At 43.6% G+C, this 26,659-nt stretch overlaps 2 protein-coding genes across 4 annotated transcripts in view; both read right to left on the bottom strand.

Annotated features, from left to right (window-relative positions):
- Positions 1-1,143: 1,143 nt before the first annotated feature.
- On the bottom strand, positions 1,144-18,002 carry LOC102568880 (cytochrome b-c1 complex subunit 7). Of its 3 annotated transcripts, none has more exons than XM_014611653.3 (4): positions 17,893-18,002; positions 15,848-15,916; positions 13,464-13,630; positions 1,144-1,399 (listed from the first exon to the last, which is right to left on the bottom strand). In XM_014611653.3, exons 1-4 carry the CDS (start codon positions 17,909-17,911, stop codon positions 1,322-1,324), a joined length of 333 nt encoding a protein of 110 aa, XP_014467139.1. In that variant the 5' UTR covers positions 17,912-18,002; the 3' UTR covers positions 1,144-1,321. The 3 variants fall into 3 exon arrangements, with proteins under 3 accessions (XP_014467139.1, XP_019351335.1, XP_006273293.2); XM_019495790.2 differs by having other exon boundaries at positions 17,918-17,948; XM_006273231.4 differs by lacking the exon at positions 17,893-18,002 and adding an exon at positions 16,994-17,043.
- A 4,312-nt stretch (positions 18,003-22,314) lies between these two features.
- The window catches only part of MTERF3 (mitochondrial transcription termination factor 3), a 28,997-nt gene continuing 24,652 nt past the window's right edge, over positions 22,315-26,659 (bottom strand). The window contains exon 7 of the mRNA XM_006273240.4: positions 22,315-22,570. Within this exon, the coding sequence (XP_006273302.1) occupies positions 22,376-22,570 (195 nt within the window). The 3' untranslated portion in view covers positions 22,315-22,375. The remainder of the gene's footprint in view (positions 22,571-26,659) is intronic.

Raw genomic sequence — 26,659 nt, 5'->3', positions numbered from 1 at the left:
AATACTTTCACTAAAGAAACAACTGAAATTGTATGCGATGGTAAGGAGTTTCAGGACAGTACAATAATTTTTTTCTCCCCACACTTCTAGTCTGAGGCTTGTACACAAATCTGCAGATGGATCTTGGCTACTTAAATTTATCTATTAAAATGTTTTACCATAAAATGTGAAGTTCTGAATTACTCATCTAAGGGTCATTATATAAAGCGGGTAACTGAAATCTCTCTCCACCCAGTCACCTAACAGGGCAGGGCCACTTCTCATAAGACCAGTCCAACGTGCAGTTCATCAGGTCACACTAAATATTAACATCAGACTTTGATCATCCCAAATTTCCTGTATGTTTCTTTAAAAAAAAATCATCCTTGCCCTGCATCCTGTTATAAGGCAGGAAGCAAGCTTCTGATTATTCCTCATACATTTCTTGTGCATTTCAGGTACCTGGCTTTAAGAAGCAAGGCAAGTTTTGGCACAAAACTGACAGAAGGTTTTTGATCCATCATTAGCTTTGAGATTCCAAAAAAAGCAGAACTTACAAATGCAAATACTAACTTCATTGATCTCGAGATCTTTGATACTTAAACTGTTAATGTAACAACCTTTGTGATCAACCAATTTCTAAAGGCCTACTTTTGAACAAAGAAAGGGAGAGGAAGATCTGTATCATTAACTTAGTTTCAGAAAGGGTTTCAGAGTATACAATTTTACATTCTTAAGACTTTCTAGTCCATGTTACTAAATCAGATGCACCCTTTCTACTCGCTACAGAAGATTAAATTGAGGCAGTTCTTTATTTTGTGATTAACAAAGTACTGAAATTCCATTATTGGAGAACTCCATCTACACAAATTTTGTGATGCTATTGAATAAGCAATCGAGCATGTATCATAATACTATCTTGAAGGGAGAGAGGCAAATAAGGTTATAACTTCTGAAGAAGAATCCTAACCAAAAAAGCAGGCATAAACACCCAAGATTCATTTGCCTACTCTTCCAGCTGCAGGAAACAGCTGTACTATGACAAGGGTATGAATCAAGAGGCTGGAATGAAGATTACATATCACCACACTAATGTGTAATGCATTCGATCATAGGAAAGGTCTGTAAATTGTAATAAACCAATGTTCAAAGAAATCTTGCAAGTAGATTTTGTATTCTGACATGTTTATTTTGGTTGGATGAACAAATTTATTGAACAAGCTGAATCAAGTGTTTCTCTAGCCTCACATTTTCCTCCCAGTAGATTTCTTCAATAACCATATCTTTTACAATATTTATTAGAAAGAAAACCAGCAGTTTGCACGAAGGATTTTAAGAGCAGTTACTTGTTCTTCCACGCTTCTCTTTCAAGCCGTTCCCGGATAACCTCTTTCAGATAGGGCTGAAGATAACGCTGATCCTGAAAAAAAAGAAGAGATTATAGGAAATTTCACTACACTCATACACACATACACATCTCCTTTTTAGTCACACTTCCAGAGTCCCAGGGGTGCTTATTTTAATTTGTGTGTGTTTGTATTTAAAAAAAATAAAAATAAAAATAATCTCAGGTTCCTATCAAACCCTGTTCACTTTTAAAAAAAAGGTAAAGAAGAGAATTTTCTAGCTACATCTACAGCTTTATATCCAATGGTTAAGCTGCATCCTTAACTTCTTCCTGTTCCTCCATTATTACCAGAGCAAATGCTTTCAGCTACATCTCTGCAACCTGACTATCATGGGCTTTGCCCGCTTGCAGGATTTCTGATAATTGAGGCCAGTGTATTACTTGCTTGCTCAATTCAAAATATGCCCAAGTGACAACCAGGCTCAGATTATCAATACTACATTCGGGAAACTTCTTTCTTGTTCAGATGGGTTCAGTTATTTCATGGGCAGGTTCAAAATCTACAGATTAAATCCCATTAAAATTTTTGCACCGATCACTTGTTTTTGTATTGCTGAAATGCATTTTTTTTTGTACTAAAGTATTAGATGTCTCTGAGTTTTACTCTCGCCCAATAATACATTCCTTAAATTGCAGCAACAGCAGCATCCAGCATAAATCCACAAATATGCTCAACAGTTGTGAATCTGTCAAACAAGTGTTCAATTACTTTAGCAATCTATTGGATACACTGGATGTTGAGCTCTGTACCTTGGGCTAGATCCAAAAAAGAACTTTCTTGGACATGGGTGCCTCAATTCCATCTGTATGATTTCAAAAGCTCCAGCTAAGCTGCCACCCACTCCTAGGGGCACCCAAGCTCATTAAGTGGCTCCCTCTTTAGCTTCTTTTTTTTTTTCCCCTAGGGACCTAGAATTATGTTCTTGAGCATGTAACTAAGGACCTACCTCCCACCTGATCCTGATCAGGATTCATAAACTAAATGGATAAGTACCTAAGTTCCCTGTAGGACCCAATCTAGTAGGCATTAAAACATGCCATCTGCTCCCTAGCCACATTCATGTTCTTACCCTGTGGAAAATGGAAATTTGATCTATAGCAGAGTACCCCTCAGTGAAAGACAGCAAACTACCAGTGTTCAGATTTCATCTACTGTGAGGCAAGAAGCAGTTCCTATTGGATCAGCTGATTTAATATGCAGTCCCAACCTCCTTAATATCACAGTTACACGTTCATATACCCATGCTCTCAAAGCAGGCCATACACACTGACAGGCTCAGGTTCTTCCTAAAACACACTGGTAGCTGTGCTTAATATAGAGGGAAAGAGAAGGGGGATGTGGTAGCACCACCTCCTTTACTGATGTCCAGTGGTCGAGTAGGTGTAAACAGACATCATCTTTATGCCACTATAAAAAAAATTGCAGTGGCACAAACACCAAGCAAGTTGATATGGTCCATGCCCCTTGTTCCACCACATATGACCAAAGTTTGTGGCTGCAATACTAGCAGTATGATTTTGCCACTATTTTCTGTCTGACTCCTATTTGCTTTAAGGCAGGAAAGCACAGACAGCCTGCAGTTGCCCATATTCTCAAGCCACCCTGGGCAGGCACTCCTGAGGCTTCAGAGGCCCAATCCTCCACATCCCAGGAATCCCCCTTCCTGGGGCATGCTGGAATGGGCCCCCGAGACCCTGTGGGTGCCTACTTCTGTTCCAGTCTGGCATTCCCCAGGTGTACACTAATACTCTGGTGTGGACCCAGGGCTGAGACCACCAATCAGTTAACTGGCAGTCCCAGCCCCAGGACTGCACCAGAGCTAGCTTTTCCCACTTAAAAATGTGCAGAGATTCCCTAGGGCACATCTCTGAAAGCAAATAATACATTGCTTATTGTCCTGCAGGATGAATGGGTGACACGCATTTCACCCAATGAAGTGTATCAGCTGTGCCAGGACACATCCCAGCACAGATAATCTACTTTATTTGGCAATGTCTATTTATACCCAGAAAGTATCCAGGAAGTAGAAATCCAGCTTCAATTCAATTTAATTCAATTTATGGAGGATTCTGGCTGAAAGCCATGCTCCCGAAAACAATATAAATTTATATTATGGTTGTATGCCTGTTAAGCAAAAATAACAGAACAGCTTCAATTCTGGAAAAGGGCCAACGTGGTCCCTATTTTCAAGAAGGGGAGGAAGGAGGACCTGGGTAATTATAGGCCAGTTAGCCGTACCTCTATTCCCAGTAAGACCTTAGGAAAAAAAAAAAAAAATCACAAAGGACCATATTAGCAGGGGACCACTGAGTCACACTATGGTAAGGGGCAACCAGAATAGGCTTATAGCAGGCAGACCCTGCCCGAATAACCTGGTGCCTTTTTATGACCAGATCACAAAGTGCTTAGATGTAAGCGTGGAAGTAGATATCATTTACCTGGATTTTGAAAAGGCTTTTGACAGTGTTGCACCCAATTCTTATGAGCCAACTGAGTAGATGTGATGTGGATTTTTTCACAGTAAGGTGGGTGAAAAGCTGGCTCATGGGATGCACCCAGAGAGTGGTAGTGGATGGGTCGGTTTCCCCCTAGAGGGATGTGGGCAGTGGTATCTCCCAAGGCTCTGTCCTTGGATCAGTGCTGTTTAGTATCTTCATCAGTGATTTGGATGAAAGTGTTGAAAGCACCTTATCCAAATTTTCAGACGACACTAAACTATAGGGTACAGTTAACACACTGGAGGGCAGGGAGTGAATTCAGGCAGATGTGGACAGACTGGGGAACTGGGCGGATCAGAATAGGATGCAATTTAACAAGGATAAATGCGAGGTGCTGCACCTGGGGAGAAAGTCTCCAGCACACCTATAGACTGGGAGGTACCATTCTGAGCACCACAACAGTGGAAACAGATCTTGGAGTCCTGGTTGATGCAAAAATAAACTTGAGCCGCCAGTGTGATGAAGCAATAAGCAAGGCTAACCGCACTCTTTCTTGCATCAGCAGGTGCATCATGAGCAGGTCTAGGGAAGTGCTAATTCCCCTCTATGAGGCATTGGTGAGGCCACAGATGGAGTACTGTATTCAGCTTTGGGCGCCACACTTCAAGAGGGATGTGGATAACCTTGAGAGGAGGGCTACTCGTATGGTTGAGGGCCTGCAGGTAAGACCCTATGAAGACAGACTGAGGAACTTGAATCTCTTCAGCCTCCGCAAGAGAAGGCTGAGAGGTAATCTTGTGGCTGTCTACAGACTCATTGTGGGGGGCCAGCAGGGAATAGGGGACAATCTGTTTACCAGGGCTCCCCCTTGGGGTTACCAGAAATAATGGCCACAAACTGAAGGAGAATAGATTTAGATTGGACATAAAAAAGAAATTCTTTATGGTGAGGGTTGCCAAAATATGGAATGGGATTCCAAGTGAGGTGGTATTTTCCCCTACCTTGGAGATGTTCAAGAAGAGATTGGATAGGCATCTGGCTGGGGTTACTTAACCCCAGCGCTCTTTCCTGCCTGGAGCAGGGGGTCGGACCCGATGATCTGCCAGGTCCCTTCCGACCCTAGAAATCTATGAAATTCTCTCTTCAGCCTGAAGGCATTCAAATCCCTTGTGTGCCCTAGCCGTCAGGCTAGAGTCGTGCCCCTTCTTCGGTCCAGAGGCCTACTCTTTCTGCACTGAGACATCTCCAATATAAGGAGTGAAAAATGCTCCCACCACAGAAAGTCTAAGAGGATTCCCACTGGCCAGCTATAGACACAGCCCCCTGGCTCAGTACGCTGACTAACTCTCCACATGCACTTTACTGGGATCCCATTACTTTACAAGGATTCTGGGTTATGCACTACACCTGACCCCAGAGTGCAAGTTCTTAACTGAATCAAGCACCTAATTCATAAGCAATTCCAGTCTTCCTTCCCAAACTGTGCATTCCCCACCAGGATAACAGTAGGGCACCAGAGCTACTTTGTGTGGTGCATTATGGGAGTGACATGCACTATAGTCTCCTGTATGGATCTGTGCTCCTCACTCTTTGTCTGCGACCTGTGTTTCTGTACTTGCCATCCCCATTATGATAGTGCCTTATGCTTGTGTGTACTGTCTGCTGTTGGCGAGTAGCAAAATTGTCTTGTACAAGTGGTAGAAGTAGGTCTGGGGGTCAGTACAGTTGAGGTCTGTGAAGCATAGGTGTGGCTGTAGGGGTGGAAGGAGGCCATGAACAGCCCTTAAGGCAACTGGTGTCCTGGGGCAGGAACAGAGCCAGGAGGGGTAGGACTGGAATCAGCTCTGTCTGGGAGGCTGAAGAATAGACAAGGGATCACTCTGGGACCCTGGAGCAGCCTCCCTTTTTACAATCAAATAATTTCATCAAGGCATGGCAGACGAGCGGAAAAGAAGTCTATCTGAGGAGCCAGAGTGGGGCAGGAGCCACGTGACCACCAGGGGCATCACTACTGCCCCTGGGGACCGATCCAGTCATACTTGCGTTATGCTATGATCCTGCAAGCTAAAGGTGGGATTGATACAGTTATCACGGTAGAATAGCTGTAAATAACATGTGTGTCCTTACTGGCAACTGTGCATTATTTAAAATGACCTTTGAATAGTTACGTGTACCCAGCATAGGCTAGAGCAAGGGGGCATACCAGACCATGGTGTGTGCACCGGATCCAGCTACCCCTCAGCATGCAGCAGGGTTGGCATGGTGCAGTGGCCAGACTCCACTGCCCAACAGCCTTGGTAGTTCTTTCCAGCTGCTGCCAGGCCCAGCCCCGCTCCCCAGGCACCCCAGTCCATCTGCCTTGCACCCACTGCCAGGGTTGGGACCCATGTGAGCTGGGCACAGTGTTCAAGAGTGTTATGGGCAGGCAAAGCCGAGATCACAGGGTGAGATGGTGACAGCATGGGGCCTAGGCCTGGGGCAGAGCCACAATCTGCTGCCTGTGTGTCCCTGTGACTAGCACCAGTTACATGGCCAGGGGAGTGTGGGGAGCAGGTCATGCCTCCGCCCCAGGCCCCAGCATTGCCCCAAAATCCTGGACCCAGTTCTGCCCACCTGCCCTGCTCCAGGCTCCCTGCTTCCCCGTGGCCCCATCCCATCTACCCAGTCATGCACCTTGCCTGGGCTCCATGGAGACCCTGGGATTACAGGGCAGTGACAGGGCCAGGGCCCAGGGGAGAGCTACAATCCGTTCCACACATGCCCCTGCCTGAAGAATTGGTGCCCATCACAGGGATAAGTAGGGAGCAGATTGCGACTCGGCCCCAGACCCTGGTCCTGCAATGCCTGCCCTACCCCACTCAACTGTCCCACTCCCAGATGCCTCTTCCCACCTGCCCACAGCCCCATCCTAGCTGCCTGATCAAACATAGGACAGCCACTTACAGAGTTTGAGTGAGCTGTCTGGGATGTGGGACCCTCACCAAAACTCCCTAAGTAGCCCCCAGGCCCAAATAATTGCCTACCCCAAGTTAGTCAGATACCATATCACTGCTTTAACCTCGAATCATATAACATGTATATAATTTTTGGACTATGTCACTGGTTTCACTTAGATTGCAAACAGCTTTGGATAAGATTTCATAACAGATGTCTAAAGTAATTTACACTTCTTGGAAGTTAAAATACACTGAACCGCAATTTTCTATTGATATTTTTAACTTAAAGGAAAGATCTTTAGAAAATTCAAAATTGTGTTTTTATTGTGCCAAATACTAGATATTATACTCAGAGCGGTTAAAAATACCCATCAGTGGACAGTACATTTAGTGCTTTAAAAGCAACCATAAAGACTGATTAAACTAAACTCTGCCAAGAGGGGGGAGTCAGTCTCTCTGCCACTTTGCCTGTTGGCTAGTCATTTAAAAACAACAGAACATATGGGGGTAGGGGGGATATTATACTAGTTTACAAGCTTTTTCTGACATACTATTTCTGATGCAATCTGGTCTAGAAGAATAGTTAAAGTACAGTGTGCATAGCAGTGTGAAAATGAAATCCCATCTTGGCAGCTTCCATTACAAGGTACTCTTTCAGGTTTTTTTTTTAAACTTAAAAAATAGAATATGTAGTGTATATTTCAAATCATTTTCTTGAATTTTCTTTCCAAGCCTTGAAATCAATTCATCACTTTTGCTTCAAATACAGAAATCCATTCCTACTCACTATCCAAAAAAGAAAAGAAGCCTTCTGCTAATTCCTTAACAAAGTATAAGAGTAAAAGGTGATAGAAACACTTATAAAATAGGAGCTTCTTAAAGTAAAGGAATATTTTGAGTATTTGAAAACAAACAGAAAGTTCTCAGGCGACAAGTATATAGCATTATATTCAAATTCAGAAGAGTTATGCCTTCTCTCTTCTTGAGCTCCTCATGAAAAAAAAACAAACTCATACAGCAGAAATTACCAGGCATTAAATGTTGTAAAGATAAGGAATAGACTGATAGCACCAACACAAACACAAAACTGCACTGGAATGCAGAGGTAGCCACAGCAGCTGTAGATGAAAAATGGCAAGCTAAACTCATTTCTACCCACTGGCTACCACAAACAGTACCCAGCAAATGTTCCCAAAAACCTGCTTCCCACAGCCCGACCTCTGTGAAGCACTCCAATGGGAAGAGACTAGGTTGGGTTTAAGAAAAGCCTTTTCCACCCTTTCCTCTGACAAGTCTTCAACATCTAGTAATAGGTGGTTGTGACAGACTTAGTCCCCTGGCTAAGTGGTTTGCAGTAGGCCTGTGAGAGACAGCATTGTTTCATTTCAACTTCCATTTTGCTGTTTCAAAGGGACAGTGTTTTGTTTCTTTGTTTCAAAGCACTGTTCCGTTTCATTCTGTCTAAACTGTTTCGCTGTTTTGACACATTTCAACGTTTCACCCATAGGCTATAATGGGGAATCATGAAAATGCCTATAACTTTTGTAATTTCTTTCCCAATTCAAATGAAAACAGCAGGGATGGTAGCCCCTGCTGAGGCCACAAAGCCTGTCAAGTTTCAAGGAGATAGGTGCAGGGATTTCTGGGAAACTGCACCTCAGTCTTGAAAGCAAAACTTGTGTCACTTGCAAGTGTGAACGCACAGCAAAAGCTCAGTTCAAACAGTGCTTTTTATGCTGTTTTTCCATCTCTCCCCCAGAGCACTGGGATTGGAAGGGACCTCAGGGAAAGATCACAGTCACTGGCCAGCTACACAGTCACTATGAAAGTAGTCCTTCCCCCATCCCCTTAGTTTCTGTTTAGCTGCAAGCAAGCCGGGCTTTGAAACTCAAAGCATTTTGAAACGTTTCAAGTACCCTCATTTTGATTTCGCTGTTTTGCGCTCAAAACAGCTTTGAAACAAAAACACCCATCTAATTTCTGCACAGCCCTAGTTCGCAGTGTTAAGTGGGTACCGAGTTGACAATCTGCTACGTTATGGTTGTAGTTACATAAAGCCCAGATTTAAAGTAAAGGTGGAAACAAAGTTGCATATAGTAATTAATAGGACTGTGCAAAACAGCACCCTTTCATTTTGACGTCCATTTCGCCAGGACAATGTTTTGTTTCAAGTTTCATTCCATTTTAAAAGCACTGTTCTGTTTTGTTTCCTTGAAACTGTTTCACTGTTTCGACGTTTTGCCCATAGGCTATAATGGGGAAGCACAAAACTGCGTATAACTTTGTCATTTCTTGTCTGATTCAGACGAAACTTGCAGGGATAGTAGCCCCTTCTGAAGCCATGAAGCCTGCCAAGTTTCAAGGAGATAGGTGCAGGGGTTTCTGGGAAACTGCACCTCAGGCTGCTGACAAGCAAAACTTGTGACATGCGTGACTTTGTGTTAAGGCGCGCCCTCACTGGCGCTGGGGCCTCTACACGACACAGTCACTGGCCAGTTACAGTTAATGGCAGAGCAGTCCTTCCCCACCCTCTCCTTATTTTGTTTCCCTGCAGGCAAGCCCAGCTTCAAAACGCGAAACGTTTTGAAACTCTTGAAATGTTTCAACTGCCCTCGTTTCGCTTTGAGGCTGTTTTGAAGCCCTTCATTTCGATTTTGCTGTTTCAAGTTCGAAATGAGTCGAAACAGCATCAAAATGAAATAGGCAGAAGAATTTTGCACAGCCCTATTAATTAACACTAGGGCTATGCAAAGCTTTGCCGGCTGTTTCGACTCATTTCAAGTTCAAAACAGCTAAATTAAAACAAAACGAAGGGTTTCAAAACAGCCTTGAAACAAAAGGAGGCCAGTTGAAATATTTCAAAAGTTTCAAAACGTTTCCGGTTTTGAAGCAGCAGCCAGGTGGTGGGAGGCAGGGGAGAGCCAGGGTTGTGCTCTGAACGGCTCTGGAGCCCAAGTGGCTCAGCACGGGGGGAACACAGCCCTGGCTCTCCCTGCCTCCCACCACTGGGCTGTGCTCCGTGGGGCTGGCGGAGCATTTTGGAACGTAGCTGGCTCTGCCTACCTGATGCCAGGCTGCGCTCTGATCGGCTTTTCCACTACCATGGAGCTCAGCCCAGTGGTGGACGGCAGGCAGAGCCGGCACTGCACTCTGCCTCCCACCACCGGGCTGAGCTCCACTGGACTGCAAGTTGCTGAGAGCTGAGCCTGGCAGGGGGAGGCGCCTCCCCAAGCCAGGCTCTGTCCCCAGAGCTGGGGAACTCAGCTCAGCTGGGCGAGGCACCTTCCCCTGCTGGGTTGAGTTTCCCAGTGTTGTGAACTGCTGGGAACTGAGCCTGGCGGCAAGAGGCGCTTTCCCAAGCTGGGCTCAGTTTGTCAGCACTGGGTCCCAGGCAGCAGAAGCAGCCTCCTGTCATCCAGCAGGCAGATCAGGGGCCTGCCTGCACCTCCAGGAAGGCTGCGTGGGCTCTGCTGGACTCCTCCCAGGGATGCGGGCCCCCAATCTGCCTGCCAGATCACAGGACGCTGCTCCTGCTCCCTGGCTCCCGTTTGTCAGCATTTTGAGGTGCAGCTTCTCAGAAAACCCTGCACTTATGTCCTTGAAACCTGGCAGGCTTCATGCCCTCAGAAGGGGCTACCATCCCTGCAAGTTTCATTGGAATCAAGCAAGAAATGACTAAGTTACAGCCTGTTTTGTGCTTCCCCATTATAGCCTATGGGCAAAATGTTGAAACAGCAAAACCGTTTCGATGTAATGGAACGGAGCAGTACTCTTGAAATGAAACACTGTTCTGTCAAAACCGAAGTTGAAGTAGAATGCTGCTGTTTTGCACAGCCCTCATTAATACCATATATTAAGTGAATAGGATTATGGACCTACAAAGAAAGCAACGCATAAATCCACAAGGAACCAGAACTGAAAGTTAAACAGCAACTACAGATGCACTTCCAAACTTTAAAATGAATAGAATTTGCAATAAAGCATTTACTGTAAAGTAGTTGGATGTGTCATATTAATTAGTCAGCAATTATATTTAGATGGATAATTTCAATGTAGTTACCCATAAGTAAATGTTTGATACTTGTAAGTGCCATAAATCATAACAAGGAAGTTTACTACAAGACTGCAAGTTCAATGAAGTTACACGAGTAACTGCCTTATTTGAGAGTTTAAAAAAAAACTATAAGTTATTAGGAAGTAACCCTCAGGTTGGGGTACACAAAAAAAAAAAAGTTACTACAAGGTAAGCCAAGGCATGAACTTCTAGCATATCAGCTATTCAACAATAACTGTCCCTATGCACGTTGCTACCCCTCAACAAATGCAAGGTTGCTTCTCTCAATGTAAGAGAGGTAAACTACATCCTACCTATAGTCAATTACTGAAGAGTAGGGGCATACTAAGGTCAAACCCTACCTTACTTTTCTGCAGCTGGTTCACACACACCTATTCTATTAATGAGATACAGGATTAGTTTTGCTCAGTGTTCTGAAGACATGCATTCTTTATTAAACACACTGTAAATCTGAAAGACATTCCAAGTTCCTGCTATGTTAGGTTCCACTCTCTCTTGCACTTTGTACATGTTCAATTTTACTTTGCGTGATCTACAGACTTCAATGGAAGAGTGCATATTTATCAAATTGGTCCATTAAGTCAACCTCTTTTCTCTCTCCAACAAAAACCTCAACCCATTAAAGAAAAGGAAAATTAAATCAAGTCACAATTGTCACACTTGATTTACACAGGGTCAATCTTTAGCCTAAAGAAACATGGCACTGCTGTACAAAACACATAAAACTGTGCAGCACTAAAAGCTGTACTAGCTGGTCTTAAGGGTGCTGCAAATGGGAGTACCGCATAGATCACCTGCTCTACCATCATTATGCTTGTAGAGTCCTAACAAAGTTACAACTGCGCGATTTTTGCAGAAACTGATTTTGGCTGAACTCAGCACTTATGGTGGGCTCACTGCAAAACAAACAAACAAAACAATGCGCAAGGGCTTCCCATGTGTTTTTCTCCTTGCCTGTAAGTTTGTTTGTTTATTTGCAGCAAAGCCACAAGAAGTGTGGAGCTTACTGCTTGGGAACGGCCTGAAACAGTGGCTTAGTTACCCCAATTTTACTTAACGCATGGATTAATGACTTCCCCGGGATTAATCAGGGTAATTAAGATGTGGTTTCAGGCCATCTGGCAATCTGCAGGAAGGGGAGGGACTGCCAGGCTCCTCAGCAAATCAGAAGCGTGCCCTCCTCACATGCTTAGCCCACGAAAATGATGGCCAGCCACAGTATGCCTGCAAAATCAGCTGGTTGCCTCCTCAAGATCGGTAGAACCCTACTCATACTAGATGACCCTTAAGGGTGCCATGCAAGGTCATTCCTGTCATGGTGGTAGCAAACTCAGCTCAAAACAAATCACCACAATGGCAGTGATCCAATATCAGCACCACCCTGCAGTTCCATATAGCTTCCCTGGTCTGCTGCATTTGAGAGGGAGGCAGGCATTAATCCTTTAAATCAAGAAGCTAGGAGCTCAGAAGTCTCAAGAACCCTGGGTCAAGTGGAGGCTTCCAGGAGTCTGGCTCTACTGCAAAGAGCAGGAAGCTGAGAAGCCTCAAGACCACTGCTCTGAGATAAGAAGTGGTGATCTGCCACATGCTCTACTACAGAGCTAAGAAACCATGCAAAGTTAGATGCACTTCTGAAGGATAGCCAATGACAACAGGGTTTTGTAACAAACAGTGACCTGTGTACTTAATATTTGGAAAAGAGTAATGATCCTGGCAATTTCCCCCTCATTAAACTAAAAATAATGTCCAAGAGACAATACAATTCACTGTTCCAAAAAACACTTTTTTCCTGCAACATTTCCCCCCCCCCCCCCCCCAACAACCCTACAAATGAATTGCCTATACTTTACTCACAGTTTTGGGGAGGTAAAATCCGATACCTACATGAGATGGTGGTACATAGCAGTTAACCATCCATTTTCTTCTTCCCCAAACCATCAAGAATATGAAAATTTGGTTTTTGACTACTTAAGAACAGGGCTCTCTGGCTCTAGGGTTTAATTCTGCATGACATGACATTTTACTTCAGAACTGCTTCAAGTCTAATCTTTTAATAAGAACCTGTCTTTGTTTAAAGCTATGAACAATTTTTATTTAGCTAAAATTATTTGTTTTGATCCATACTAACATGAAATTTTCTGTTGAACGCAATATGGTGAGCCTCAGACAAAATTTTCTGACATAGTAAAAATAGTAAACTAAAGCTTCCTCTGTTTTTAATCCTTGAGTCCTTCCTTTTGTTGTTTAATTCTTCTGTGGGATGTTGCAATAGCAACGGTAGTTGAAGAAATGTCTGTGATCACCTACTTATACTTGGGGGAAGAGATAAATGGTTTTCCTAATTGTGAAACTGAAAATGTGGGAGTGACTTATATACAGGATCAACTTATACTAAGAACAATATATTTTAAGGTAAGCACATATGCAGGGAATGTCCCCTCTCCCCCAAGAACTGCAGATTTAATTGTCCATGTCCCACTTGCTAATACGTCACTCTCATTTGCTAGTAAGTACGTAGCAGTAAGCAAGTTAAATGACATAAACACTTTCATGATGAGAACAAATGAGTGGCCAATATAAAACATACTTAAGATATTGGCAGTAACTTGTCTCTAATATCACGTACCTCTTCATATTTCGTCCACTGTTCTGGAGGAAGGATTCGATGTTTCATACTCAAGTCGAGAGCTCTCTTGATGCGAAACATTCGTTCATGGTATAGCTCTGGTGGGAGCCTCTTCACTGCTAATTTCACATCTTCATCTTCATACAATGTGTCATCCATCATTAATCCTGTAACAGTAAAATTTTACAATAGCATCACTGTCTAGCAGTAAACTTTGTATTTTCATGACACTGTTCAAACACTTATTCAATATAATTTGGTTTCTCTGTAACTATTCCAGGACAAAGGCCAATTATTTGTTTATAGAACAGCTTATAAACACTGATCTCCATCTACATATGAATTGCACAGTTCGATTTCCAGAAAAATAAACAGGAACAGAGATTGGGGAGTGAGGGTGAAGGGGAATGAGGAAATGTCTTTCGTTATCGGGACATTTTAAAATCCATTAGGAAATAAAATCCAAAAATCCGTCCTCATGTAACATTATGCTACTTAAGAACATGAGTTGCCAATTACTGGGTCAGACCATAGGTCCATCTTGCCCAGTATCCCATGAGAGTGGATGCCAAAAGGGAAAGTGAGCTGGGTATGACCAGGGTTTTTTACACTGTTTCTCTCTCACTTGCAGCCTCCAGCATTTAAGGTCTAGGAAGTTCTGATTCAGAGTTCTAATTCCCATACTCAATAGCTACTGATGCCTTTTTCCTCCAAGAACATGTCCAATTCCTCTTTGAATGTAGCTCAACTGTCAGCTTCCATATCCGGTGGCAATGAGTTCCACACTTGAATTACATACTGTATGAAAAAGAACTTCCTTTTGTTAGTTTAAAACTTACAACTGACTAGTTTCATTTTGTGACCCCTTACTTCTTGTGAGAGAGGGAAAGTAAGAAAATTCTTATTTACTTTGCCTTTGCCATTTTCTAAATTCTGATCATGTCCCACCTCACATATTTCTTTTCTAAATAGAATAGATCTAGCCTCTTTAGCCTCCCCTCATATGGAAGCTCCTCTATATCACTGACCATCCTTGATGCCCTTCCTTGTACCTTCTCTGGTTCTTCAATATCCTTTTTCAAGTGGGGGGACCAGAACTGGGCACAGTATTCAAGGTGTGGATGGATTTACAAGGGGACTTCAGAGATCAAAAGATTAAAAGTGACATTTTTTTCTTGCTATGTAATTATTTTAGTCCTAGTGAAAACCGCATTTCATTCTTCATAATTTGGAACCCTGTTACCCAGTATCTATGGTATGCTGTATTATAGAAATCAAAGTGAAGAACGCTTAAGCCAAAACAATGGGAATTTCATCTGCTTCAATGAAAGTCTGAAAAAAAAATCTAATTTTATTCATCTCAATTTACAAGTAAGGTCTGGTTAATCTACCATTATTGCTTTATTTTCTATATTTCTAGTTCCCTATCAGCATTCCTGCTCCCAGGATCAGCACTCGTGCTCCTGATAACTGGTCCCTAGTAGACTATGCCACATTATTTGCATTCCCTTTGCAGTGCAACGTTAACCTGAGTTTACTGTAGGTACAGAAAAACAACTATCCTATTTCCCAGGTGCCTCTGTCAAAAGAAAAATGTACAAATCAAATAATAAAATCTGATCAAATGGAGCAAGGATCATTTGATACAACATGGAACCAATGCAAGAAAATGTTCCTATTATTACTCTTGTAGACAGATCTAGAATTACCAGTTCCTCATAAGCACTTGAAAAAGCATATCATTAGCATAAAAAAAAAAAGAAGTTTTGGGGTTGTTTTTTTTTTTAAGTTTTATTACTATAACTAGGCACTGAGCAAAAGTGAAAAGAATGGACGCAGTGAGGAGCAGCCGGTTTTCCTATTGACTTTGTTTTAATCACTGACTTCAGATTTTATTTCCAGGCATGTTTCCAGATTCTGCTGATTGGTCTTTTAGGAAGTCATATTGTAACCTGATCCAAACCACCGGGATCTGTCACACACTAACTTGAAATCACAGTCAGATCAAACTGAAAAGGTGGATTTTGAAGTGAAATCTGAGAGAGTGAAGATTAAATGCTTGTTCCATGTTCAGAATTCCTTTTGTGAAGCTCCAGTTCCCATCAGTTTATACTTGGGCTCTCTGGGTCTACAGAAAGAACTTTTACTAGCTATCATAACAGCTTAGAGAAAAATGCACCTGATTCATCACTAGATTAACAATTATCAGCACTCTACCCATTGTGAACATTACTTTTTACAATAAGAGAGGCATGGCTAACTTTTATAAGAAAGCTCTACCTTGATTTCAATACACCTGGACATGCAATTAAACAGCTAAAAGATTCTTTGCATCTGCTAGGCTGTTTAACTGGCAATGTATAACCCATAATTAATACACCTACCCATTTTGTTGAATCCACATAAATTGTAATACCACTTGTAAACGGCTTGCATCAGCCGACCACTCGAAGCTGAAAGAGATCACTGTTAGTCTAAAGGTAAACTAAAGCTTAACACTGGTACATATTGACAAGAAATAAATATTATATAATATTATATTTGCTATGTATTATACTATAAATTTAAATTACATCATGTCCAACTTGGCTTCTCCCTGTTCTTGCATGTTTTTTAACATTATGCTAAGCACAATATTATAGCATTTCATCATTTTGACATATGCATAACCAAACAGGATCTTCAAGTACTAGACATAGGGTAGTGAGACAACCTATAGCCTGTGGGGCAAGTCTGGTTCACAGTACCATCTGATTTGGTCCATGGATATAGGTAGGGTTTTGACAGCTGTTGGTCTCCCCAAGCCACCACCAGGAGAAGCAGTAGTGGCAGCTAGGTCCTAGTACCCACCTTCCTGCCAACACAAAGACTTCTATAGCATTACAACTAGAAAGTCTCTCTGAAGACTTAAAACTGAAAAAACATTTGCAACACGGGCTGGTAAAAATTATGCAACTTACTGACAAGCTTGTCATCATTTGAGAGCAATATTACAATACAATTTAATTAAGTTAGATTTTTAGAACTTCTCTAAAGGATAAGAGGTATCTACATAAAAGAGAAGCAAGAAAAGGAAAAAAAAACCCTGCCTGAGATTTGCTGTAAGGAAATCCTACTGAAGATACAAATACTGAGTGTTGTGAAATACAATACACCAGGAAAAGTTCATGAATTCTACTTCCAGCAGGAACAGAACAGCAATGCAAATACAAGTATTCTCTTAACAGCATGATTTTCTAGAACAGAAATACTCAACCTCCAACCCATGGGCCAAATACAACCCATAATGCCATCCCATCCAGCCCACAGGGCTCTCCATGGGACAGCAAGTTTGGCAGCTGGGTAGCAGTGGCCATTACTACAGCAACCCTCCCCCTGCCAAATTCCCAAACCTTATGCCCTGTACAGTCAGGCAAGACAGGCTGGGACTCCTTCCCCTGCTGACTCAGCCAAATCCCCTTCTTCCTCCTGCAGGACCAGGCTCCCCACCTCCCCCTTCCAAGCTGCTGGATGTAGACTGCTGCACCTACCCTGTAGCACTTGACTGGAACCTCCCAAGGTGTTATTACAGAAAGTGGTGGCACTTGACAGAGCAACCATCTCAAGTTGCAGCAAGAGAAATATAGGTTAGATATTAGGAAGAACTTTCTCACTAGGAGAGTAGTAAAACACTGGAACATGTTACCCAGAGAGGTGGTGGAATCTCCACCATCAGAGGTTTTTAAACCCCAGGCAGACAAAGCCCTGGCTGGGATAACGTAGTTGGGGCTGGTCCTGCTTTGGGCAAGGGGCTGGACCAGGTGACCTCCTGAGGTCCCTTCCAACCTGCATGTTTTACAACTCTATGACACCTGCACCTCGCTACCATAATCCCTAAGCCACCTAGCACTTGGAGCAGAGCAGACAGCACTCTTATTTTCAACCGCTGACCATCACTCCCAACCTTTTTTTTTTTTGTCCCAAGAAATTAATTAGCATCCTTTTCTGTAGCCTCCCCACCTGAGGCAGCCTAAGAGGTTACATGGATGCACCTAAAGGATGGCAAACAGCCCTGGCTCTTAAACAAACATAACCCAGCGCTAAGCCAGGCAGCCACATAACAGGAGTTAAAGAAGAGAAAGACGCAGTCAGACGCAGCTGCACCTCGGCCCTGGGAGCCGCTGCTTCCTGCCCTTCAGCGCAGCACCATGGCCCCGCTCTCGGCCCGTAGCTCCCGAGAGCAGCAGCCAATAAGGAGCCGGCGTGAAAACGAGGCCACGCGTCGCCCCCCCAGGTCCCACGAAGGAACCCCCGGACCGGGCCCGCCGCCAAGAGGCACCACACGACCCCCGCTCCCAGGGCCGCTCCCAGCCCGGCCGCGGACCGGCACCCCGCGCGCCACTGCAACAGCGGGGAAGGGCACGGTGCCATATCCCCCGCTTCGCCTCACCCGGTACCCTTGCTGCCATCTTGACCTTAGTGAAGCGCGATGCCTGCTGGGTACACTAAGAACATCCGCACTGGTTTACGGACGGCGCGGTCAGGTGGCTGGCGTCTGCGCATGCGCCGTGAGCAGGGTAGGCCGCCTCAGGGGACGGGGCTTGTCCTGCCCACAGCGTTTGTGTTCCCACAGGGCTGGGGGGAGGGGGGCGTGACATGCGCAGTGCGGGGCCCGGTGAAGCCCGGCTGCTGCCTCCGTGCGGGCCGTGGCCGGACGTTCAGAGGAAGGCGCTGGGGTGCCGTGTTGCCGGGTGTACGATAACTCTCGTATTTGTCCCATTAGTTCAACCCTTGTAGCATGTACGATCAATAATAGTGACCAAATGTGCGATATTTTTTGAAGCAGCTCATTGATGCAGGATATGCAAAACCCAAGTCATTCTCAATCTTAACTGACTCTTGGGTTTGCTGTCAGCATTCAGATGACTGCTTGCTTAGCTCGAAATAAAGAAATGCTCCAGCATGATACCAAAAAGTATCATCTCTCAACCAAGAGTTTTAGATTTTTGCATTTCTTGTCTCAGACCAACGCAGCTACTAAATACATCCCTAAGGCTTATTTGCGTAATTTTTCAGTGTATGATAGCTTTTCAGCAGATACAATTATTTTGAGCCTCCAATATGATTTCATATTTAAGACCTGGCAACACTGCTGGGGTCTGATCCGCAAGCCCTGGGGCTCCTGCCCTGCCACACAAGCATGGAGCAGGCGCCCTTGTGGGCTAGGGGATCAGGCCTCAATCGTGCCGTTAGGGAGGGATGGCAGCAAAGCTGGTGCTTGGAGTTTCAACCAAGTAGCAGACGTGAGCTAGTTGGACCACTTGCAACACTCTTGAAAAGTAGTTTCCTAGGGGGAATAGCTGTGGCTTTCAGCCCCTAAATTTCCAGCTTCATAAATCCTGCAGTTGGAGACAAATCTTTATCTGAGATTGTCAGTGACATTCTGCAATGGGGTGCTCAACCTCTAGCCTATTAGCCAGATCCAGCCCATGGGGCTTCCCATAGAAATATGGTGGCAGCAGGGGAGCAATGGTACAAGCCGGTTTCCAAGATACTGGTACCCCTCCACTATCCTTTACTTAGATTACCTTACTGCAGGAATCACCCATCTACATTTTTTCTCTTTGCAGGTAGAGAAAAGATGTTCTTGAGACACGCAGCCTTTTGAAGTCCATGCAGTGGCTTGTTTGCACCTTTGAAACTCCACAGCAGCCAGGTGCAAGATTTCTAAAGCGTGTCCATGACACTAAGCATGTACATTGCTAAAGTCCTTATTGTTATTTATAGACCCTAGTTCTAAAGTGCCTGTTTATAACATCTCTGCTCCCTACCTGCCCCAGTTCTCCAATATTTCCAAAATTACTCTCACCAAGACCAACAGATAAAAGGAGGCTTGTCTAACCTCAGCCAAACCATTTCTAAGATTTTAGATTTAAAGAAGAAGAGACTACTTTAAGATTTCACAGAAGCAAAATTAATTTGGTGAGTACCACTCACAGATCCTTTGCATAGCTTGCTTCAGAATATTTCAGAATATTTCTGGGGTATTTCTGGGATGCCTTGGCATAAGATTACATATTCCAAATTTTAGGTAAATGAGTTTAATTTGGACAGGGATTGTCATTGGGGTTAAACACACGAAGTGAAAATGAAGTGGAAGAAAATAAAATGTTTTTAATTAATGTAACAAGACAACCTTTAAACTTAAAATGACTGGACTAGCATATATACACAATGTAAACAAACATAGAAACAACAGTCTTACAATGACAATAGTTAAAATGATCAAAGGACAGGGTTTTAAATCCAGAAAACCAAGAAAATGCACTCTTTGCTTAAGCACAGAACCCATAAAAAGCATCAGTGTTGATCAGATACAACACCTTAGATTTTGTTGGCCATCCTAAACTTATAAATCCTAATTTCAAATTTCTTTGCTTTATAGGGTTAAAGCCCAGGATAAGCCCCTTAACCTGAGTTGTACTGAATTAACACTGGTCAACACTGATGCTTTGTATATAACAGTTAACAAGGGGGGCAACACCCCCCCCCCCCCACAAAGCCATTTAGAAGAGTATAAGTAGCCCAGAAAGCTTGTTGGCTATACTGTGTTAGGTCCTTCTGTCAGACAGTCCAATTCAACAAAATATTTCATATTCCTTCTGCCATGTGGCCAAAGGGGATGGAAGGTGTGCGGGCTGGGCCGCAATCCCGCCGCCAAGTGCAAGTTGGGAGGGGCGATCCGCGGCCCGTCTTTTGCGCACGCGGGCTGTGGCCAGCAGCCCGGGCACGCGGGGTCGGAGAAAATCGGTGGCGAGCTAGAATCAATCACAAACGCGTAGTGGTTGATTGAAAAGATTATTTATTTACACCGAAAGATGGTAGTGGTGTAGGCTGGACAGCTTTCCAGGTGCAGCTCCGCTTAAATCCTCGCTGGAGGACTACGACAAATTCCTTCCCACAGAGTTGTTTAGGCTCCGCGGGTTCGGCAATTCTTTCCCACGGAGTTGTTGAAGCTCCAGGGGCTCGGTTCGGTTCCCTGGTCCCCCGGAGTTGTTAAGGCTCTGTGGGTTCGAAAATTGGGTTTACAGGAAAGGGATACGTCTGGGATTGCGCTCGGCGACGGGGAGAGGCTAGAGGCGGTTCGTTCTTTTTCCTTTTTCCCTCCGGAGTAGTTAGAGCTCCGTGGGTTCGATTATTAAGCCTCTATTGCCTGCTTGAGACGCGTTGGGTCCGTGAGGATCCGCAGCGCTTAGAGATCTTCACACTGGGTGAAGTCTCCTCCTCCTGGTGTTCGTGGAGTCCTCCGACTCGGGCGGAAACCACTCGAGCCTTTTGTACGGCTAGCAAGCCAATAGCTAGCCGCCACGTGTGCCTACATTCAGAACCGGTCAATAATGTGGCACGAATCTGAATACAAATGGCGGGAACTCCTTTGCACCGTACATCTCTGAGATGCAAAAGAAATGCACCATGCAAAGAAGCTGCAAATTGGCAGGAAATCCCCCATTGCACCAGAGTTCTCTCCCGCAGCAGAGAACTCTACCGTGCAAAGAAAGCTACAATTTAGGCAGGAACAATAATTTAGCGGTGCCGAAGCACACACAAACAAAAACTACAACTTTGGGTTGTGACAGAAGGAAGATGGGTGTTTCTAGTGGGAGGTGGGGGATCCCTCCTGGCCAGTGCCTTTTCACCATTATCAGGTAGAAATATTTGTTATCAACTGATGGCCATGTAAGAGCACACCAACAGTCGAGACAGCATGGAAATATTTATGTTTACGATGACCTCCCATTTCATTAACACTGTCTTTGTAAGATGGCATTCTGCCCTACCTTCTGTCTCATTTAAAAATAATTTTTATTCAAGATGAATTTCACAAATATCACGTTAATAGTCTACAGATAGACTACAATTTACATTCCTCTGACATTTCTTCAGTGTTATTCCATTACATGTGACTAGAAGTGCTTGCTTTTCCAACTTTATTTTCACATTTTTGGGGAAGAGAGGGTGGTGGGGATGGAACAGAAGAGGGATAGAACGTAAGTGGGGATAAGAGACTTAATACTCTTCAGCCTTAATACCCTTCATTCAACTTGTCTTTGTAGCAGATAATGAAGTGTTCCTAATTCTGAGTTAACTGAGTGCAGTCAATTTAACTATCTGAATGTTGCCTATTGGTATTATAATATCCAACATCACTATAATTGAAGATTAGGAAAATATGCTACTCTTCTTTTCAATTAACTTTGTGCACCTAACAGCATTTTGTATCTGGTCAGCTAATTTTATAAGATGTTGAAAAACCCTTTAGTGGGAGTCATGTCTGTTCACTGATTGGTTCTCCAGATCTTGCAGTCTGAGTTTTCAGTCTTGTTCCAAAAGGTACAGCTGTGTTTTTCCAGACAAATCAAGTTTTTCATCTCACAGTCTATTGAAATATGTTGTTGTGAGGAAAGAGGAATAGAAGAGATTCCATTTTATCATGCTTTACAAAATGATTCCCACCTTTCTGGCCTATCAGTCCTCAACATTTCTTGTATGTGACTATGCTTTCTCATCAAACTTCAAATTGACAAGGTTGGAGGTGCCCAGGGCACCCATGAAAAACAGTATGGTGCAGTCCATGAATAACACCATGGTAACTGCTGCTTTAGAAGTTTCTATGTTCTCAGTTGACTGCTTCATCCATCATAGATACGTTATGATTTCATTACAAGATTTATATCAATAACTTACTGAATGCGCTTAAGCCCTTTTCCACTTCAGTCTGGAGTTGTCTTTTTTCTTATGCACTGTAGTTATTTGATAAGCAATAACTTTTAAAACAATAAGTGAACAGCCGAGAGACTGAAAAAGGGAGCAGTTTTTTTTTCCAAAACAAATTTATTTTACATGATTCTATTCATTTTTACATGTGTTACTAATTAAAGTGTTTTTAAGAATTTCATGAAATCCTGTACTGAGGCTTTGGCAATCTCTGTACAAAACACCTCATTGGGCACAGATACTAGTTTATCTAGAGAGATGTAGCTGGGCTGTTTTGGGTCATACTGGGCTCTTCCCAAGAATGTAAGAAACATGTGCCTCTCTTTGACTTTTAAGAGACTTGAATTGAAAACCTATGAAAAGAAAAAAGAAAGAGAGATGCTGAATTTTATAGGCACAAGACTAGAAAATACATGTAACACTGAAGAGTTTTGTACGTAGGGAAGACAAAGCTAGGAATGGTGAGTTTTGCATTGTTTACCTCCCCCACATATACTAGCATAGCACTCTTTACAAATTAATACTATACCTTTTAAGCTGAAATGGTCTAGAAAATAAAATGGGATACAGCAAAAATAAAAGGGAGTTCAAAGCTAGTGACAAGAATGATTAGCAGCAAGGCAAAACTGTGGAAAGGAGACAAATAGGGTGAGGACATGACAGTACAAAATAATGAATGCTGGAAGGACAGACACACTTTTATAATATATAAATCAATACAACATGCAATGAACCTGACAGGCAAAGATAATGTAACTAATAAAAGAAAACATTTTTTATATAATATATATGTTTGTGGAACTCATACAAGATATCATCAAGGGAAAGAGCTCTGTAGGATTCAAAAACAGGGTGGGACTTTATACAGAAAACAAGATCGAGAGTTAAAACAGCCAGGGTTAAAACCAAAGAATTCTGACAAAACTCCTTCTGCTTCACTGAGCAATTTGGCTTCTAAAACAAATTACAGTATTTATTCAAATCCAAAGAGGTGTATTCCCCAATCAACATGTGGAAAAAACACTCATCTTAGATTTGAGTACCAGCCCAGTTCCAGCTCCGGGCTGAAGCCTGAGCTGGTGCCTTCCCCAGGCCAGAATGGCTCATTTGGCAGGGGAGGGGGAACACAGTGGGGGAGATGCTATTTCACTATCAGGAGGCGCTACTTCACAGTCAGGGCAGCTAGGATCTGGAACCAACTTCCAAGAGACCCTACCCTGGGGGTCTTTAAAAGGAGGCTGGATGAACACCTTGCCAGGGTTGTTTGACCCCAGTACTCTTTCCTGCCATGGCAGGGAGTTGGACTTGATGATCTGCTCAGGTCCCTTCCAACCCTACCAACTATGAAACTGAAACCACAGGGCATGGGGGGAGAGTGTACCTGCAGCCTGCCCCCCCCCACCTCTCCTATTCCTTGCTCCCCTCCATGGGCAACTGGTACCTCCCAAGTCTGGGGGGGCATCAGTGGGGGAGTGGGGGAGGGCTTGCCAAGCATGCCGGCAGCACGGCGACAGCAGAAGCACCGGAATTTCTGCATGCAGCACAGCAGCGCTCTCCATACCCCGCTACCAGCCTGAGTGCTCGCTATCGGGGGGAGCACCAGCATGCCCTGCCCCCCCCATCACCTATGCACCCCTCTCCTCACCTGTATACTTCTTATATGTTACAATAGGCCCCAGATTGCACAATATGATAATGACTTTCAAGCAGGAAGTAATTGAGTTTCTTTAACTCCTAGGAAGGACCCCAAGCATAAGTGGCTGACAGGCAGTAATGGCTTGTCCATGATGGATGAAGCTTTGGCTCCCTGGTAGAATGGTGAATTTACATCATACAAAACAAGCTGTAAAAATAACACCACTTGGCTAGTCAAACTGCTGGAGCAAATTAAGTAAAACACAACATCTTTAAGATTGACAGTCTCCATGTCTGAAAGGATGCACATACTCTCCTGGTCTTAATTAGATGAGGAAAGATTATTGTTTTGGCAAACATGAACTTGGGGGGGGGAAAGGCAGGGAAACGGGACATGAAGGCATATACATAATGTTGGCCCCACAAGAATCCAAGAGCTGACACTTGTGAGTAGCCAGATAAGTAACTGTAGCTAACTTGCCTCAAGAGCATGATCTTGTCTTCAGTTTCCCTGGGACAGAAGGGGAACTTTGCAGGAGGGTCTGATGGGAATCACAGGCAGAAACTGCTTTTTAACCTGCTGAATCTGGCTAGGGATTACATCCTTCAGTTTAAGGTGCAGGGTAAGAATAAGTTATTCTGATATTTTCATTTGCTTAGTCTTATATTTCAGTCTGTATCTCAACATATAGTTACTTATTTTTTAGGACTGTTGTTTGTTTTTTTATAATAGATCCTTTTTGCTGTCTTTTTACTTGCTTATTGTCAGTGTTAACTGTAATTCCAGAGTATTTGACCATATGGGCTTGCCTATTCTATGGAAAACGAAATCCATCTTTTCTGAGTGCAATAACCAGACAAGGGTGTGATTCTTCTTGCTGGCAAAATTACTTCTGCTAAGAATTGGCAGGGTCTGGGTGAGACCAGTGAGGCTGAGTCACCATAAGCCAAAGAGCTGGCCCCTGACACATCTTAGCTGGTTTACAGTGGTCAAGCAGCAGAAGTCAGGGAGGGAGTTGGAGCTGACAGGTGCCCCTGAAAGTGTGAGAGCACCTTGAAAGTCATCTCAGAGGTGCACCTAGGCCACCACTGGGGTCCTATAATACAGAACCTGTTACAGATCTTATAGTAAGGATTCCAAAGGGGGAACATTTGTCAGGAGCAGAATACCACACTAGATTAACCACTGGCCCACCCCAGTACACCAATACTTGTCTTCCCTGACTGAAAAATGTGGTCTAAATATCACATGATACTAAGTAAGCACAAAGACAGTAAGAGACTAAAATAAGGATAAGCGTACTAAGATCATGTGGTTATACAACAAGGAACACACACAATTTGATGGTTCTCTTAAAAGTTATCTTTTCTCCCCCTGACTTCTCATAAGCCAGAGCTGAGGTTTAAAAGGATGAGATTCTGCCTGCCTCTTCCACTGCTCAGTCTTGAGGCAGTAGGAGATGATGGAGCCAAGAGCAGAAAGTTCTGGGAGCATCTTAAGGGCAAAGAACCATGAAGAGAGATGCAATAAAATGCTAAAAATGTGCTTTAAAGAAAAACAAGAGACAATGCCATCATGAAGAGTGCATGAGGTCAAGAAAAAGGAAGTGAACAGCACCTAAGGCAGCAGAGTTCAAGGAAGACAGACAGTGAGGCCATATGCCTTAGTGTTATAGAATGTGAACAGAGAAGGATGAAGAGGTGAGCTTTGGAGAAAGATCACACCAGATCTTGGCACTGGAGGGAAAAGGGGGGTGGGTATTGGGAAATCACATGCAGAGCTAAAGGAGGGCCACCTCCCCAGTTTTTACTTAACATTCCCTGTGCTTGGTCCTGATTTCTTTATAATTATCCCATACTATCCCACAACTTTTTCCTCAAGAATAGAGATATTAGATTAAGTGACATGACTACAGTCCCTTCCTTCCTGCACTACTTCCCTTGTAGTTAATAAACTGCACGTTACTTTTCTTTTAAAAAGTTTCTCTTTTCCAGTCAACAGTGATCACATTTCAGCAGTGCATGAGATTATTCAAACATATTGTTTACTTTTATTAAAGGGTAATACATGTACATTTTATGAAAATATTTAAACTAGACAGCAGAGGAAAAAATATTAAATCGAGTGTCTTAACTATTCATGCAATGCTTCAGTAAAATTTTTTTTTGTAGATTTCTGCTCCAACAATCATCTGATAGGTCACATTGTGAGTACTTCACTTTGAGAAGGAGCTAAAAGGTAAATAAAAGGGGATACTTTTTTGTTTTTCAATTATTTAGAAAGAACACTCTACTGTTCCTCATATTTAGGCATCAAGTTTTAAGTCAGTGGAGAGGGAAAATAACAAGGGGTCCATAACAGATATTGATCTATGTTGTGGATCAAGCCAGTAGAGATCAATGTGAAGACTTGTTTTCTACAGCAAAAGAACTTATTCACTGGACTGAGTGAGGAGAAAAAAAAAGCATTAAATGAACCCATGAACAGCTTGTGCCCCCGGCAGCTGGGGGTGTACGGTGGTGGCGGGAGCACAGCAGTGGCAGCAAAAGCCCGGCAGCAGTAAGCAGGGGAGCTCCTGTAGCCGCTGCCAGTGCTGTTGGCGGGAGGGATGGGGGTGGAGGTGAGCGCCGAACAAGGGCGGCAGCCAGCGCAGGGATTGCGGACTGCCTGCAGACTGGTGGCAGGGTGGCGAGCAGCGGTGCCTTTCTGTAGGGGGTGCATCACCACGCTCAGGGGGTGCATGTGCACCTGTGTGCACCTCCTATGCGTCGCCCCTGAATGACCCCCCAAACTGGAATTTTTAGTC

Source organism: Alligator mississippiensis, chromosome 3 (genome assembly GCF_030867095.1).
Source record: "Alligator mississippiensis isolate rAllMis1 chromosome 3, rAllMis1, whole genome shotgun sequence".
NCBI classification, from domain to species: Eukaryota; Metazoa; Chordata; order Crocodylia; family Alligatoridae; genus Alligator; species Alligator mississippiensis.
This window is presented reverse-complemented; position numbering and strand designations above follow the sequence as displayed.